The sequence below is a fragment of the Gadus morhua genome, chromosome 14 (genome assembly GCF_902167405.1).
Source record: "Gadus morhua chromosome 14, gadMor3.0, whole genome shotgun sequence".
NCBI classification, from domain to species: Eukaryota; Metazoa; Chordata; class Actinopteri; order Gadiformes; family Gadidae; genus Gadus; species Gadus morhua.
Window position 1 is genome coordinate 21,326,425 of NC_044061.1, and position 17,963 is coordinate 21,344,387.

Here is a 17,963-nt window from a genome sequence, read left to right on the forward strand (position 1 = left end):
CATCTCCTCATTTCTCCTCCTCTTGCTCCTCTAACCCCCTAGGGATTCACGCCCACACGTGAGATTCCTCCAGGATTAAAAAACCCGGAGCAGTCGAGAATGAAAACCGAAATCACCTGGAGGCCATTGATCTGAACCCTAGTCCCTCAGCCTCTGCTCAGGCTGCGTCACTTGCCCCCCTTCATGTTTCCCTAAATGTACTAAGAATAAAAGCTGTCCTACAAAAACCTTTTGGGACTATAAATAACCAATGCACAATGAATAAAGGATGTACGATGAATAAAAGCTTTGTCAAGAATAAAATATGTACTGTGAATATATAAGCTTCATGATGAATAAAAGATGACCTCTGAATAAAAGATGTCCCCTTAATAAAAGCTGAACTACGAATAAAAGTAGTATGTATGATTAATAAAATATGTACAATCAATAAAAGCGGAGCTATGAATAAAAGATGTACAATGAATGGACATTCACACTACATAAGCAAGCAGTATTCTTTTTTAATTCCCAGTTTTGTTTATTTAAAGGTGGAGTTATAAAACCGTCTGACATGGAAACGTTAAATGTGTCATTACAACCCAAACATATTTCAACCTGTTATAAAACTTCCTAATGCACAAATGAAACAAAAGTCATATTTCCTACCCAAATACTGGATTACACTATGGGAAATTAATATTTTCTGTTTTTCTGCTCTTTAGACATCATCATAACCGGTATCCAAAACTTTGGCTATTTTTTAAGGTTATTTCCCTACACAAAAATTGTCCACTTAGATTCCTTTCAACCAGAACTTCCTCTCTGCCTCAGCTGCAGCTGTATGGCGGGAAAACTCTGGATCTACTCCACAGTATCAAGTAGCTTTGTTCAACCAGATTCTCCCTGGGCGGGCCTTTAGTTCCCGGATCGACCACCAGAGGGCGCTTTTTCTACTTGCGGAAGCGCTTGAAGAGCGGGTGGCATCCCTTGGCAGAGGCAGCGGCCGAGCGGCCCCGGCTGTGGTACTCCATGTAGACGGCGTCATCCGCCCCGGACATGGAGCTCATGGTGCCCGGTCGCCGCGAGAACTGAGAAAAAAACAATCACCAGAAATGTCTGAAAACAAATGCTAGAAATACCTGTAAGCATGCACTCCTTCTAGTGTTCAACTAAAAGTAAATCAGTGTAGTTATTCATTGAGACTTAATTATGACATCATTATAAAATAGTCACCGAAACTCATTAAATTACATTGAAATGTTACTTATACAGCATAATGTTATATTCTATATTTGTATATAGTTGTATGCTATTTATGTTATATTTGATCATTTTATGGTTTGTAATATAATTTTAGATATAATTATGTGATATTGTAAACATTAATTTTATATATTCTAATTTTAATTACCGGTAGATGTTACATCATATATTTGAATATAATGTAACAAAAACAATGCTCAAATATATTTGATTATGTTACGTTAGATATTATATTATAATATAATACTGTTACATAAAATAGTATTGCGTCATGCTTTAAAATAACGTTATATACTCTACAATCAGCACTGCTCTTGCTGACACACACTGTTGTCAGCAAAAAGTGCAAACTGTTGTACATGGTCCATTTTTGTATTTTCTCATTGTGTTTTGTATTTTGCACTACTCTGTCGTCTGTTATTTGCACCATCCTCTCTGCTGCTGTAACCCTTCAAAGGTCCCACTGTGGGACCAACAAAGGACTCTCTTCTGATCTCACCGTGGGCCGGCCCCCCATCTCCCCCAGCACCACCTCCTCCTCGGCGTCCAGTTCCGAGGCGGCGATCACCTTCTGCAGCAGCAGCTGCTGCTCCTCCCGCGTGGAGAACATCAGGTCGTCCTCCTCCATGCCCGCCATCTTAGTGATCACCTGCACACGCACACGCACAAAGAAACACACACACACAAACACACACACACACACACACACAAAGACACACACAAAGACACACACACGGTAAGGGTTTAAGGGCTAGGGGTTAACGGTTAGGGTTTAAGGGCTAGGGGTTAGGGGTTAAGGGCTGGGGGTTAAAGGTTAGGGGTTAAGGGCTTGGGGTTAAAGGTTAGGGGTTAAGGGCTTGGGGTTAAGGGCTAGGGGTTAAAGGTCAGGGGTTCAGGGCCAGGGGGCAGTATCTGACCTTGAAGCTGTACCCCTGGTCCACCAGGAACCTCTGTCTCTTGGTGGAGTAGGCCATCTCCTGAGTGTCCTGAGACACCAGAGAGTAGAAGTAGGCGTTGTACTCCTCCGCCACCATGCCTACACGAGCAGGAGAACACCGCGCGAGGTCAGACAAAGCAGCTAGAGGCCTGCTAGACTAGGGTTGAGCGATATCGCTTTTTTTTAAAAGTGTCTCACCCCAAAGCATGGCGGTTTATCGTTCAACCGTCAAAAAAGCAACTTGTATAAACCGAGCCAGAGCACAACTTACAACATCCGTTTCCAATGTGCCATGAGCTTCTACCCTCTTTTCTGATACATCTTGCTGCAATTGTAAGCAAATCACTTTTTCCCCCCTTTCTTGTTTCATACAAAATATATCAATTTTAAAATCCAGTATAAGGCTACTAGTCTGGCTAGAGTAATAGAATAGCGATTAACTATAACCTCCATAAGCTTACAATTCGTATCTGTGTGTGAATGGGCTAGGCTAGCATTAAAGCCAAAAGGAATTACTAAAATCAGAATGATATCTATCCAAGTACACACACACACACACACACACACACACACACACACACACACACACACACACACACACACACACACACACACACACACACACACACACACACACACACACACACACACACACACAGTACATAGACACATATGAAGTCAGACGCACCTTTCTTGGCTCTCAGCACGCGGCCCAGCCTCTGGGCCTCCTGCCGCCGGGACCCGCCGTGGGAGGAGATCTGGATCAGCACGTTGGCCTCCGGGAGGTCGAAGGACGTGTCTCCTACCTGCGGGCGGAGGGACAGGGCTGTACACACAGCACACACGAGGGAGGGCAGTTCTGTGGACGACGTGAGGGACGGAGCCCGGACGACCCCACAGGAGAGAGGGACTCACCTTGGAGATGAAGATGGTGTTGATCTTGGGGTTGAGTTTGAAGTTCTGGAGGATCTGCATGCGCTCCCCCTGAGAGGTGGGGCCGTAGATGTAAGGTCTAGAAGGGGGGGGGAGAAAGAGCTCAACACACTGGTCCTCGTGGCCTACAGTAGCCGATATTGAAATCTCGATAATTCAAACGATTATTTTTGAGTTTCAAAACATAATGCCTCTATTGGGCATTTCTCTCCAAAAGAACACTTCGAAACTGGGAACCTTGACATTTCCACTAAATGTTCAAGTAGAAAACGTTTCAATCGAAAATAATGTACAAAAATGTATCCAGCTGTTCCATTTCTATAAAACAATTAATGAATAAAAATAAATAATAATAACAATAAATATATATACATATCGTTTCAACTCGATTATATTAGTTTGCAGATCGTTTGAGCCAAAAATCGAAATCGCGATCAATATTCGACTAATTAAGCCTTACATGAACCTCTCCGTGGCTGTCATGGCTTCGGATCTTACTTGTTTAGGCGGATGGCATACTCCTTGAGGGCGAACACGTTGTCGGCAAACACGATGATCTTGTCGTTGCGGCGCTCGTGGAAGCGGATGAGGAACTGGCAGGCGCGGAACTTGTTGGGGTTCATGGTGTAGAGGAGGATCCTCTTCTTGGTCTTGATGGCGACGTACTCCCGGTAGAACTCTGGAGACATGGGACACCACACCTAGGGGAGGACGGTCCCGACATTAGAGACCTAGACCTGGCATCTCCAAACGGCGGACCGGTCCGGGTCCGGACCAAGTGACGGTCCTATCCAGACCCATGACCAATTTAAAACAATAAGATCTTTATTTTTTTTCATGATTTCACTATACAAAGCATGATTATGTTAATAAAGACATTTCTCACTGAAATACAAATTGGAAGGCAGAATAGTCTGTAGTACAGCATAAAAACAGCAAAAGGCAATGATCTTCACATAGCGAAGATCATGCCCTCACCGAACTCCCCCCCTCCCTCCGTCTGTCACAGCATGTGTGTAATAGCGTCACTAAAAAAATAGCCAATCAAAGCGTTTGTTTACTGGAAGAGCGATTTGGAATGAGAAAAAGGCTTGCTCGAAATTAGGAAAGTTGACCACGAAAACAGAAATTTTAAAGATGAATGGACTGACCAATAAATGTTCATTCTCCCGCAAGGCAGTACTAAACCTTTGTTGCGTCTTTTATGTGTTGAAACCGTGGCGCTGATAAAAAGCGGGAATATCAGGGGGCATTACGAATCCAACATAAAAAAACTTTCAGACTATTGTCGAGGAGTGCTTGAACGCCGCTGCCAAGACGATACTTGAAGGTAAACAAAGGGATGAATTGTGTGAAAAAATAAAGCATATCCCAATGTCAGCTGCAACGACAACCAGAAAATCTGAAATGTTATCAGAAGACGCACTGTCACAGTTTGATGCGGCTGTTCAGAGTGCCCCATCCTTAGCCATCGATGAGTCTTCAGATGTAACGGATAATGCCCACCTTTTGGTTTATGTGCGATTTTTTCATCAAGACAAGAAAGAGATCTGTGAGGACCTGTTGGGTCTAACACCACTTGAGACACACACAAGACGAGAAGATATTAATGAGGCTATTAAGGAGATGCTGTCAAAGAGGGGGATTGATCTAACAAAGGTTGTCTCAGTCACTACAGATGGGGTACCTGTTTTGCCTACTTGAAATGAAGGCCTAATGCTCTTTTTGCATTTGCGTTAAAGTAGGCTATTTAGAAATTGAAATTATAAGGAAATATGTCGTGTTGATTGTATTTGACAAAAGTAGGCTATTACGACGTGGTAGGTTAGAGGTTCAGACCTTTCTTGGAAGGAACTTCTATTAACTGGACCTTGTTCAATTTTAATTGAAGACCCCTGGCCTAAACCCTTCATCCTCACCCTAGACTCTAGCTCCTAGTATACCCTAGCCCCTAGTATACTCTAGCCCCTAATATACTCTAGCCCCCCCTAGCTCCTAGTATACACTAGCCCCCCTTAGTATACCCTAGCCCCCCCTAGTAAACCCTAGTATACTCTAGCCCCCCCTAGCCCCTAGTATACCCTAGCCCCCCTCTAGCCCCTAGTATACCCTAGCCCCCCTCTAGCCCCTAGTATACTCTAGCCCCCCCTAGTATACCATAGTATACTCTAGCCCCCCCTAGTATACCCTAGCCCCCCTCTAGCCCCTAGTATACCCTAGCCCCCCTCTAGCCCCTAGTATACCCTAGCCCCCCTCTAGCCCCTAGTATACTCTAGCCCCCCCTAGTATACCATATAGTGGTGCAACGGTTCACGGGTTTCCCGTGATCCGTACGGATCAACCATCACGGTTCGGGACGCAAATGATCTGCGGATCAGCTGATAAAAAAAAAAAAGTTGTGCGTTGACGTGATCAGCGCATGTTTAGAGGACAATTCCGGTATCAACAACATCATCAAGTATCGTAGCGAAATACCGTTTCTGTTGTGTTTTATTTGGCGTTCCGTAAATCCCATTGAAACGTGAACCGGAACCGGACGTGTTTAGGTTTGGTTGTAGTCTTTTCGCTCGGTTCGCCGCATCAACAGTAGGGCTAGAACCGAGCGACAAGACTACAACCAACCCCCCTTGCAATGAGCAATGAGTCTCCGAACCGAAATCAATGGATGTACAAAATGCCAAATAGAACACCACAGAAACTGTATTTCGCTACCAAACTAAAAAAAAGAAGATAAGGATGTCTGCATTGCCTTGGGAGAGTGTAGACTCTAAACTCTCCCCAGGCAATGCAGACATCCTGAATTGTAAATCCAGGTTTAGGGATTATTTACTATCCTATCCATGTTAAAAAGAAGAAGGAATAATGCTCAGATTGCACATTTTTTAAATATTGACCATGCTTAAAGGAAGCAGGATTATTACCTACATTTTCACTTTATTTTGTTTTTTCACAGTTGAAGATTTTATATAAAGTCACATTTGTCTTGTTATCTTTATTGTTGTTGTTGATCCGAAAATGATCCGACCCATGACTCAAAAACCGTGACCCGAACCATGAGCTTTGTGATCCGTTGCACCCCTAATACCATAGTATACTCTAGCCCCCCCTAGTAAACCCTAGCCCCCCTCTAGCCCCTAGTATACCCTAGCCCCCCTCTAGCCCCTGGTATACTCTAGCCCCCCTCTAGCCCCTGGTATACTCTAGCCCCCCCTAGTATACTATAGTATACTCTAGCCCCCCCTAGTATACCCTAGCCCCCCTCTAGCCCCTAGCCCCCCCTAGCCCTTAGTGGAACCTTTAGCCATAGTTGACCCTGGTGAACCCTAGTGGATGCCGGTGGCCCCTAGTGCCCCCTAGTGGCCCCTGGTGGACCATGGCGGCCCTACTGGCCCCTGGTGGACCATGGCGGCCCTACTGGCCCCTGGTGGACCATGATGGCCCTAGTGGCCCCTGGTGGACCATGGTGGCCCTACTGGCCCCGAGCCCCACCTCAGCACACTGGACCTTGGCGATGTATCCGTTGTTCTGCAGCTCCATCCAGTTGGCCTCAAACAGCTTGGGTCCGATCAGGAAGTTCAGGTCCACGATCTTGTCGTCCTCTCGGACCAGCGTGGCGGTGAGACCCAGCTTACAGTGGCACTGGACGATGGTCAGTACCCGCCGGAACATCTTGGCTGTGGGGAGGCCAGGTGTATAGTGAATGTTAGTGCAAATATATTTATAATGTTAATATCACAATATTAATACTACACTTATTTATTGATCGGTTATCCTCATTTTTAAAAGTTGACAAATGTATATCTCCTTTTGTGAATAAATAAAAAATAGAATTTCAGTTCAGATTTTGGAGGATAAACTACAATTCACAGTGTTTGAACAAAGGGGAATGGCGGTCTCACCAAGCAGCCTTTAGATAAATAGGAGCGCCTCACTTTCGTTTGCCCTAAATGTATTTTGTCCAAACATGCTGCTGGGGTCGGGGATCAGTAGAGGTGTGTTAAGTGGAATGGGTCTCTCTACTGTGAAACTCTACAGGCCGAAACTCGAAAACTTGATATGGCTGAACATTCATCTCGCATCCAAAAGAGGACTGATAACTTGCCAATGTATAAATCAATTCTGTTAAATCTACTTCTTAAACCTCCGTCTTGCACTCATGAATGAGCTTATCTTTAGCGATACAGCCTATGTAACTCTGGCCCTCAGACTGTGGTTTCAGGGCCAGGCTCTCTGTAGCCTAGGCCTGCAGGGCTTTCAGCTTCGCATCAACGAAATGTATGCATAAAGGGGGACAGGGAGAAGCAAAGTATAAGTAAAACCAATAGTATCAGAGTGAGTAAATAGAGTTGGCAGTAAAGAAGTGAGTAAATAAAGTTGGGCCGAAAGCAAAAGAGTGTGTAAATAAAGTTGGGCCGACAGTAAAGAAGTGTGTAAATAAAGTTGGGCCGACAGCAAAAGAGTGTGTAAATAAAGTTGGGCCGACAGTAAAGAAGTGTGTAAATAAAGTTGGGCCGACAGCAAAAGAGTGTGTAAATAAAGTTGGGCCGACAGCAAAAGAGTGTGTAAATAAAGTTGGGCCGACAGTATCAGAGACTGTAAATTAAGTTGGGCCGACAACAACAGAGTGTATAAATATAGTTGGGCCGACACTATCAGCGTGAAGAAACAAAGTTGTCCTCTCACCAGGAATGGTGTGCACCTCATCCAGTATAATCAGGCCCCACTCCTGGCTCCTCATCCACTCCATGACGCGCTCGGCCTCCCAGGACCTCTTGGTGGTGTGGCCCAGCATGGAGTAGGTGCTGATGGCCACCGAGCAGCCAATGGGCTTGTCCTTGGCGTCCGACGTGAAGCGGCAGATCTGGGAGTCGTCGATGGTGGACCACATCTTGAACTGGGCCTTCCACTGCTCCACCGACACCGACGAGTTCCCCAGCACCAGGCAGCGCTTCCTCACCGTGCAGGCGGCCGTCACGCCCACAAGAGACTTCCCCGCACCTGCACCCGCCATACACACAAACAGGGACGCAACACACACAAATCCACAGTGCAACATACGCACACAAAAAGACGCGCAACACACGCACACAAATCCACAGTACAACACACACACACAAACACAAAAGGAGAGAATGCCCGCTTTACCAACAATTATATCGGGAGGAAGTTCTACCAAAGAACTTTGAGTTTCTCGAACAGGGTTTTCCTTTAGGTTGAACTCGAAGATTATATAATATCTTACTGATACCTACACATTAATACTACTATATTTAAAAAGGCTGATGAAGCGTAATCCGTACCACAGGGCAGCACGATGACGCCGGAGCGAGCGCGTCCGTTCCCGAACATCTTCCGGAGGCTCTTCTCCTGGTACGGCCGCAGCACGGCCGTCGGCTTGAGGTCCATGTTGATGTCGGGGTTCACCGTGTCGTTGCGGAAGTCGTACTCCGCCAGCAGGGGGTACTCCAGCTGGATGCAGCGTTTTTGGACCTCCTCGATCATCTCCTGGAGTGGGACGGATGGACACACACACACACACACACACACACACACACACACACACACACACACACACACACACACACACACACACACACACACACACACACACACACACACACACACACACACACACACACACACACACACTTAAAACTCATATTACCGGTAAATGTTTTATCATAGTACAAAATATTTTAAAGAACAGTAATGCTGAAATATTGACCTGTCGTATCTCAAAGGACACGGTCTGTGTCTCCTCCTCCTCCTCTTCCTCCTTGTCCATCTGCTCGTAGTAGCTGAAGATGTCCTCAGGAACCAGCGCGGTGGAAGAGGTTCCTTCTCCTGCCGCGGTGGTCGAGGTCGCCGCTGCTCCTGCCTTCTCAGCCTGCACAGATCTGGCGATCTAGAGAGAAGAGACAGTCAGAGATGTACTGAGGCATGATGTTAGACATCTACTGAGATCTACAAAGAGGATAGATAGTTAGAGGCACACTGAGAGGAGAGATGGCTAGAGATCTAATGAGACAAGATATTGGCAGATAGTAAGATATCTACTGAGAGACAAGATAGTTATAGATCTACTAAGAGAAGATAGCAAGAGATCTACAGAGACAAGATACTTAGAGAGCTACCTAGAGGAGAAATAGTTATAGGTCTGCTGTGAGGAGAGATAGTTAGAGATCTAGTGATAAAAAGAGAGTAGGGGATCTACAGAGAGGAGAGACAGCAAGAGATGTAGGGGCTAGGACACCGGATAGGAGCTTGGGGACAAGGAGACATGAGCCGTTTCTCAATTCGCGTTCTTTTCTGTACTTGTGTGCGTTCTCGTGAAACGTCATCAGTCGTACCCCAAGTACTGTTCCAATTCAAAGTATGCATCAAGTCAAGTACTGTCGTAAAACCCGGAAGTGTTGTTGATCCGTTCTTCAGTTGCCCGTTTCATCGAGGATGCATCGGAGGTGACTTGTGTGGACTAAATATCCCAGGATGCATTTCGCATTCCTATGTTTTAAAATAGGGGACAGTAAGTGACCAGCACTCAGGCCTTGTGTGTCTGTATGCGTGTGCGCGTGTGTGTGTGTCTATTCTATTCTCGCTCGTTCGTAATTCTTATATCAATAGCCTACTCTCCAATAATAAGATGGTGTCGTCATCGAGTCCGCTGCTGTTCCAATTACAGGTGCGTACTCCCGGCCTCGGAGGTTTGTACTTGGAAGTCCGGACTTGCCAAATGCAAACTTCCTAGTCCGCGAGTCCGCAATTCGCGTACTTGGCATTGAGAAACGGCTATGGTTTAGGAGGTAGGGGCTAGGAGCGAGAGGCTAGGAGGTCGGTTGCAGGTAGGGTCGGTAGGAGGAAGGGTCGACCTACCGCTGACTTGCTGCTGATGATCTCTGTGATGAGCTCCGTGTCCGCTCCGTCGGCGGTGCGCAGGCGACAGTCTCTGATGACCGAGTCCTGCAGTAGGTTCTGGATCACCTCGGGAAACGCACTCTCCACAAAGTACCTGAGCAGACACACCGGGAGGGAGCAGGTCGGAGAGGTGGAGGGAGAGCCCAGTTAGGTGGTAGAGAGGAGAGGGATTAGTTAATAAGATAGAGAGGTGGTAGGTTGGTTAGTTAGTTACATAGAGAAGTGGGTAGTCATTTAGTTTAAGATATAATAAATTGGTTAGTTGATTAGAGAGGTGGGTATAGTTAGTCAGTTAGATAGAAAGGTGGGTAGTTATTTAGTAGTAGTTAGTTAGTATATTAGTTATAATAGTATGCCTGTAGTAGTACAGGTCAGCAGTACTATAATATTATACCTGTTGTGTTTGAGAACCATCTTGACTTTTCCGTAGCTCACAGTGCAGAGCTGAGGAATAGAAGGAAGGTGACGACATCATTATATCTGTACATAATATATACAGTAAATATGTTCGTACAAATATACATACGTACAAATATACATAGTGTTCGATTTCAGCTTATTTCTAAACTGTTCGTATAGACTCTGCGTTGTGTATTTTCCGTCTTAGTAGTAATTCTTGAAGTCGAAATCAAAGCAACTTGACAGGTTGGATAAGAGGGGTGAACAGATGGTTTATTCCAGGATGTATTACAGCGAGATACAGACTTAGGTTGAATAATCTATAGTGGACACGGTTGAGGAGCAGTTTTGAGACCAGTCCATACAAACATTATATATATATATATATATATATATATATATATATATATATATATATATATATATATATATATATATATATATATATATATATATATATATATATATACACACCTGTATATATATATATATAATAATTCATAGTATTTATTTATATATTCACACACACACACACACACACACACACACACACACACACACACACACACACACACACACACACACACACACACACACACACACACACACACACACACTTATTCATTCTACTATTGGTTACATGTTGATTCTAGTTGCCTCAAATTACCTTGATGAACTGAATGATACCGTCGGGTACGGAGGTCTTGCTGAGTTTCTGCAGGTACTCCACGATGTCGGAGGTCTGCAGGCCGACACTGACGGCGGCGTACAGCGAGTAGGCCGTCAGCTTGTACTCGTGTTCGTGGACGGGCCGGCACACCGGCTCAGCGATGGCCACCAGGAAGTCCTGGGCGTATTTATAGACGGGAGAGAAGGCCTCCAGGAAGATGTGACCATCTGGGGCCTGGGATGGGAGGGGGGGGGAGGACAGGTTTAACACAACCCCTGGGCTTTCTGGATGGATCTCCCTACAAACAATTGCTGATCTAGCTCTAGTAATCTGAAACGCACTTTGTTGATCGGTAGTGTTGTGGAGGACTTAGAAGGCACTTCGAAATTTGATACACCTGCTGTTGCAGTACTTATAAAACAGGGTGGCTACACCAATTTAGAGGCCGATATGGAATGAGTATCTTAACGAGATTAGTCAGCAGCAGTATGTTGACGGAGGGGGGGATCTGGCGAGGCGATGACAGAATTTGGGGGTCACATGAAGTGTTGGTTGACATTAGTATTGTAACAGTATTTTCAGAGATTCTCTAACTGTGTGTGTTCAACTATTATTTGTCACATCAAAAGTCACACATGCACAACTAGCTCTGAAACACTTTACCTACTCCATCGATCCATTGTGCACGAACCAACTGAAGAAGCACTACAATAACCATGAGGACGTAGGCTGCAGGTCCTTACCACCCATAGCGGTCGTGAGGAGTGGTCGTTCTTCAGTAGCATCTGGGAGCGGTAGTCCTTAGCTCCGTACTCATCCAGCTTAGTGGTGGACTCCTCCACATGCTTCCCCGCAGCTGCAGGGATCTCCTGGGAATCCGCTCCCCCCACCTCTTCATCATCATCCTCTTCCTCGTAGGAACGTTTCTTGGACCGCTTCTCTGGGGACGGAGAGGAAGAGATAACTCAAATAACATTATGACGAACGACGCTTTTATTCTTAGTGACTTACAGGTGGGGCTGGGAATAACTGAAACATACGAAAGAGTAGTGACGACTAACACTGAGAGAAAAGTGCTGCGTAGATGGCGTGACAGCAGTTTTAACTTATATATTATGTCAAGTCCAGAACAGTTAGTTAGTTTAACATAGAGCTAAATCTGGATAACTGGTGAAACGCTTGAATCTGATTCTTTTAAGGGATGATTCATATTTTATGACATTTGTATTTTATATAACGTTACACATTGATTTTTAAAGCTTAACTGCGCCGTGAGTTACTCACCACCCCGGTCTGCTTTGTCCTTCTTCCCCATCTCAAAGATCACACTTTAATAACCACAGGACTCATATGTTTAGATCAACTTATAGGTCTTCATCTACCAATAAGTTCTAAAGGTATCAAATCAAACTGTGTCTGTAGCTGCTGCTAGGGATGATGATGATCATGATGATGGCATGGTGGTGGTGGCAGAGAGGAAAACAACACACACAACACTTCCGCAGAGATGACCACGTGGTCCATATCTGGGCGCTGATTGGATGTACGGTCTTATGTTTACTTCCGGTAGGCTACGGGTTCAAATCCTTTTTGTTCTCCCTAATGTTTTTTAAAATTCAATCTTACACGTTTTACATTTGATTTCAGCTTCGTTTTGGTCAGAAATCATAAACTAATATGTCTAGTCGTGGCGTCATCGGTCCCGCCCTGCCGCCGAGGAAGACCCGCGACGAAGACTCCGAAAGTGATGATGATGATTGTAAGTCATTTTTAACTATGGACCAATTAAGCAGAAACACGATGTCTAGCCCTAACCCTAACCCTAAAGACGGAGTGGAGTGTGGATACTATATTTAACGTTTTAATTGTTGTTACTATGCATGTTACGTGTGTCCCTCCCTGGCTGACAACTGTATGCACACCAGAAGGCCCTTTGGGGACAGTAAGATGCTCTGTCTCCTCTGTATGTTGTGTGTTCAGTCGCCGGTCCAGCTCTCCCTCCGGGTTATAAACCAGGAGGACGGTCATCTTCATCAGAGGACAGTGAGGAAGAGGTGGTGGCGAAGAGAGCCAAGACCAGACACCCTACCGAAGAGTAACCACACTATACACTAACGTTACCTTTCTACCTGCACTCCTACCTCAACAGCTAGTTAGTTTTATAACTAGTTACATATTCTATTACCTCCCGAAAAGTTATTCAGTTTTATAACTAGTTACTATCTACAACCACGACAACAGCTAGATAGTTGGATAACTGGTGTAATGTTCATATTGATATGTGTTCAGGTTGGATAAAGACACCAAGGATGACGATGCTGGATACTTTGGACCGGCTCTGCCCCCAGGGTTTAAGAAGCAACAGGCTTCACCTGAGAGGTGAGCACTATTCTGTTCCTTAACCTCGCACTCAAGTAAACACATGGTATGGGATGAACACCATGACTAAAGTGCTTCAGGTTGCGATGGTGACTGGAAAAGTGCTGAACTAACCCTGCACATTTCCTTTTTAACATTAACCACGGACAGTGTGACTGTTCAATTTAGGAGATTAAACATGAAACATGGTTAGCGGGTATGTTAGGTTTAAGAGTTAAAACATGAACCATTGATAGTTGCTGTCTTAGTTTGAGGAGTTAAGACTTGAAACATGGATGGTTACTGTTTTAAGTTAAGCAGTTGAAACGTGAAACATGGTTTATGTTTAGTAGTTGAAACATGGAGACTTAGACATGGAAAGAGTGACTTTTAAGTTGATTTATTCACATAATATGAATGCATGATAGTGATGTCATGTAAATGAGGTGTAAATAATGATTAAAATGGTGAATGAAATTATTATAAATCCTTGAAAGAAGAAATTATGGAATCAATTCTAATACAATGTGATTGAAGAGATAAATAATGTGTGTGTGTGTGTGTGTGTGTGTGTTCAGGCCGTCTGTACTAGGTCCTGCCCTACCACCAGGGTTTCGCCGGGCAGCGTCGGACGACGAGGATGATGGAGACAGTGACGACGGGATCCCGGGACCCGCTCTTCCTCCGGGCTACACGGCCGAGCGGTCGAGCGGTGAGGAGGAAGAGGACGTGATCGGCCCCATGCCGGCCCGGGGGCCCGTGGATGACTCCGTTCTTCGGGACATTGAGCGTCGGGCTCAGAAGATGAAGGACAAGCTGACTGGAAACGTGAGTCTGTTTATTATTGGTTCTCTTTATTTCTACGGCTTAAACCTCTACTGAGCCTGCTGTCACCTCCTTTAACCCGCACACCAACCAGCTCTCTTGACCGCATCCTGTCTCTTCCTGACCACTTCCGGTCCTATTCCTGAACACATCCTGTCTCTTCCTGACTACATCTGGCCCTATTACTGACCACATCCTGTCCTCTTCCTGAACCCATCCTGTCTCTTCCTGACCACATGTCCTCTTCCTGACAACTTCCTTTCCTCAGACACAAAACTGCCTCAGATGTACACTTTTAGATCAAAACGTTTGTCTGTAATTTCCTTGTAGTCACAAGGCCACGCGTGTGTTACCTCGTACTGTGGCTGTCTTGATTATCTGCGGTCCTCTACACACCGGAAGAGGGGCTGGCCCTGGAGGCTCCAATTAAGTGACAATGAGATCACAGACATTAATGCACACACGTGCACCAATATGCACACACACACTTACTTAAAACGAGTTGAGAGAGAGCCAGAGCCTCCCGCAATACGCATACAAGAACTAGATGACTGGCTGACTGAATACAAGTCTGATTGCAGTTCTTTGGTACACCTGGAAGGATTCCAGAGTGCAATGTTCGGAGACAACTCAGTTCAACTAGCATCTTCATTCACAGAGCTTGCATTATACTAGTCAGGCATTATACTAGTCCAAATCACCCAGACGGGGGATTTGGATGCCACAACAGAAAGTACTAGTACATGGTGATAAATAACAACAATTATACAGAAAATAATCTGCGTGTCTGTTGTCCCCATGGCCACAGGAAGCCCCTGAGGTGGTTGCCAGGGAGACGTGGATGACAGAGCTCCCTCCAGAGTTGCAGCACATCGGCCTCGGCCTCGCGGCGAGGACCTTCAAGAAGAAGGCCGGTCCTGAGAACAAGGACCGCTCCATGTGGACTGACACCCCCGCCGAACGGGAGCGCAAGCTACAGGTAGGAACCCCCCCGCCTCTAACGGTAGAAACTTACACCTTGCCCCCCTCTAACAGGTAGGAACCCACCCCCTCTAACAGGTAGAAACCCACCCCCTCTAACAGGTAAAACCCACCCCCTCTAACAGGTAGGAACCCACCCCCTCTAACAGGTAGGAAACCACCCCCTCTAACAGGTAGGAAACCACCCCCTCTAACAGGTAGGAACCCACCCCCTCTAACAGGTAGAAACCCACCCCCTCTAACAGGTAGAAACCCACCCCCTCTAACAGGTAAAACCCACCCCCTCTAACAGGTAAAACCCACCCCCTCTAACAGGTAGGAACCCACCCCCTCTAACAGGTAGAAACCCACCCCCTCTAACAGGTAAAACCCACCCCCTCTAACAGGTAAAACCCACCCCCTCTAACAGGTAGGAACCCACCCCCTCTAACAGGTAGGAAACCACACCCTCTAACAGGTAGGAACCCACCCCCTCTAATGCCGCTTTTCCACCGCACATGTAGCTCGACTCGACTCGACTCGACACGACACGACTCGACACGACTCGACACGGTAGCAGCACGGGTCGTTTTCCACCGCAAATAGTACCTCCTGGACGTGGGCGGGGTCGGCTGCGCGAAAGGGCCGTGACGTATTTTTGTACGCGACGCAAACAACACCTACGCAACCCACACATGGACAGAACCCACATAACAACAATGGAGGACATCGATAACATTACTATTATTAGCTGGCATGTTGAAGAAGTTGAAGAAGTGGAATATGTTGGCTGCGGCGCTGCTATGGCTGTTACCAGCAAGGTTGCCATGTCGCTCTCGTGACTTCGTCACACTCTGGCCAATCAGTGGCCGGCCGTCTGCCGATGTCACCTTTTAGCATCGGCTCAGCGGTGGAAACGCAAAAAATGCGAGCTGAGTCGAGTCGTGTCGAGCTGGTACCATGCAGTGGAAAAACGGCATAACGGGTAGGAACCGACCCCCTCTAACAGGTAGGAACCCACCCCCCTCTAACAGGTAGAAACCCACCCGCCTCTAACAGGTAAAACCCACCCCCTCTAACAGGTAGGAACCCACCCCCCTCTAACAGGTAGGAACCCACCCCCTCTAACAGGTAGAAACCCACACCTAGCCCCCTCTCCTTCTTTAACATGAATCCACAACACTAGCTTATAACTAACCCCCTCTAACCAATAGCCCATCCCCTCTCTAAAAGGGTAGACCCTCATCATTAGCCCAGCCCCCCATCTCTAACAACTCGCCCACAACCAACGCTCTCTGAACACTAGCCCCCCTCTCTGACCAGAGACAAGGATGTGTTTTGTGTGTTCATTCAAGTCTGTCCTTTTATTGACCTGTCTAATAGGAGCGCCTCGAAGGAAAGGAGAAGGTAAAAGAAGACGCACCAAAAATGTCCCGCAAAGACCTGGAGATGGCGGAAAAGGTTTCCAAGTACAATGTGAGTGTCCTTTGGTGTTCGTTGCAGTTAAAGCTACATTTCCACCATAGGAACAACAACTTTTATCAATAATAAAAAATATTAATAATAATGTTTTCTTTATGTCCCGTGCTTAGGACAAGAAGCGCAGCGAGTCTCTGATGACTTTACACTCCAAGAAGCAGAAGAAAGAGGCCCTGACGAAGGTCAAGGAGCCAGTTGAGAGGAAGGCGTTTGACCGCGACGCAGACCTGCAGGTGAACCGCTTCGACGAGGCGCAGAAGGAACGCCTGCTGAAGAAATCTCAGGAGTTGAACACAAAGTTCTCCCACAGCAAGGAGCGCATGTTCCTCTAGGCCTCCAGAGGAGTGGCTGTGTGTGAAAGCTGTACGTTTTATCTCGAAGGCAAAGGGGAGCCAGCTGTTACCGAAATGTGTTAATTCTCCTGTTGGTCGATCCGGAGACCCCTGGACAGTCCAGTAGGTCTAGAAATCTGTTTCGTGTAGCGCTACCTCCTGTGGTCTTCTCCTATATGGTTTGATGATGTTGAAAAAACAGGGAACTGCCACATAGTTTGAGACCTTTCAACTTCATACTGTGTCCAAATATGAATGAGTTCAAACTTAAAGCCATCATTTCATGCCTTTAACCTTCTTAGGAGCATAGCCTGGATTTAATACCTGGATGTCAGATATTGATTATTGTTATGTATTTCAATTTAATGTTTTAATAAAGTAAAAATTGCTTTGTTTACACAATTTTGAACAGATCAGTATAAGCTGGTATTCCAAACTCTTCTTCAATTTATGAATTTATTCCTGGTGGACACTGAATACCAACGTCTTCTCCTTGTGGTGTTGGTATGACAGGGTGAAGCCACTGGGAGGCGCTGGACACTTGCTTCTTTGGTAGACCAGTACCTTGGCTTTTCTTTCAGGAAATTGACGAGCACAGATCCTGGGGCAGGTGCTTGGCAGTGGCGTCCCCTGGCGAGTCATGTATAATATGATTCTGTCTGACATTTTGCATTATTTACTATTCATGAAAACTATCTAATGTCATTTTTTTAAATTGTTAGAATGATAGAAAATACCAGGTGCATAACCAGCCAGACCGAGTAAAGGTTTTGTTCCTTTTACTCAAATTTAAGCTGTATATTTGTCTTTTGTCCAAAAAAAACCTGTGGCTATTTACTGAACAATCTATTGCCTAATACATGTATAGACAGATACATACACATTAAAAAAGGATTGTTGTGGAACACAA

General features: G+C 45.7%; 2 protein-coding genes across 2 annotated transcripts; one reads left to right on the plus strand and one right to left on the minus strand.

Annotated features, from left to right (window-relative positions):
- Window positions 1-483: 483 nt before the first annotated feature.
- On the minus strand, window positions 484-12,613 carry ercc3 (excision repair cross-complementation group 3). The gene is made up of 15 exons (XM_030376119.1): window positions 12,384-12,613; window positions 11,843-12,039; window positions 11,097-11,333; window positions 10,425-10,474; window positions 9,989-10,124; window positions 8,841-9,020; window positions 8,416-8,620; window positions 7,799-8,113; window positions 6,605-6,789; window positions 3,614-3,816; window positions 3,098-3,194; window positions 2,871-2,988; window positions 2,163-2,281; window positions 1,745-1,894; window positions 484-1,070 (listed from the first exon to the last, which is right to left on the minus strand). The coding sequence occupies exons 1-15, from the start codon at window positions 12,412-12,414 to the stop codon at window positions 933-935; spliced, it is 2,361 nt and encodes a 786-aa protein (XP_030231979.1). The 5' UTR covers window positions 12,415-12,613; the 3' UTR covers window positions 484-932.
- Window positions 12,614-12,636: 23 nt separating this feature from the next.
- On the plus strand, window positions 12,637-17,963 carry gpalpp1 (GPALPP motifs containing 1). Its single transcript, XM_030376120.1, has 7 exons — window positions 12,637-12,858; window positions 13,080-13,194; window positions 13,389-13,478; window positions 14,036-14,285; window positions 15,091-15,261; window positions 16,626-16,718; window positions 16,835-17,963. The coding sequence occupies exons 1-7, from the start codon at window positions 12,777-12,779 to the stop codon at window positions 17,051-17,053; spliced, it is 1,020 nt and encodes a 339-aa protein (XP_030231980.1). The 5' UTR covers window positions 12,637-12,776; the 3' UTR covers window positions 17,054-17,963.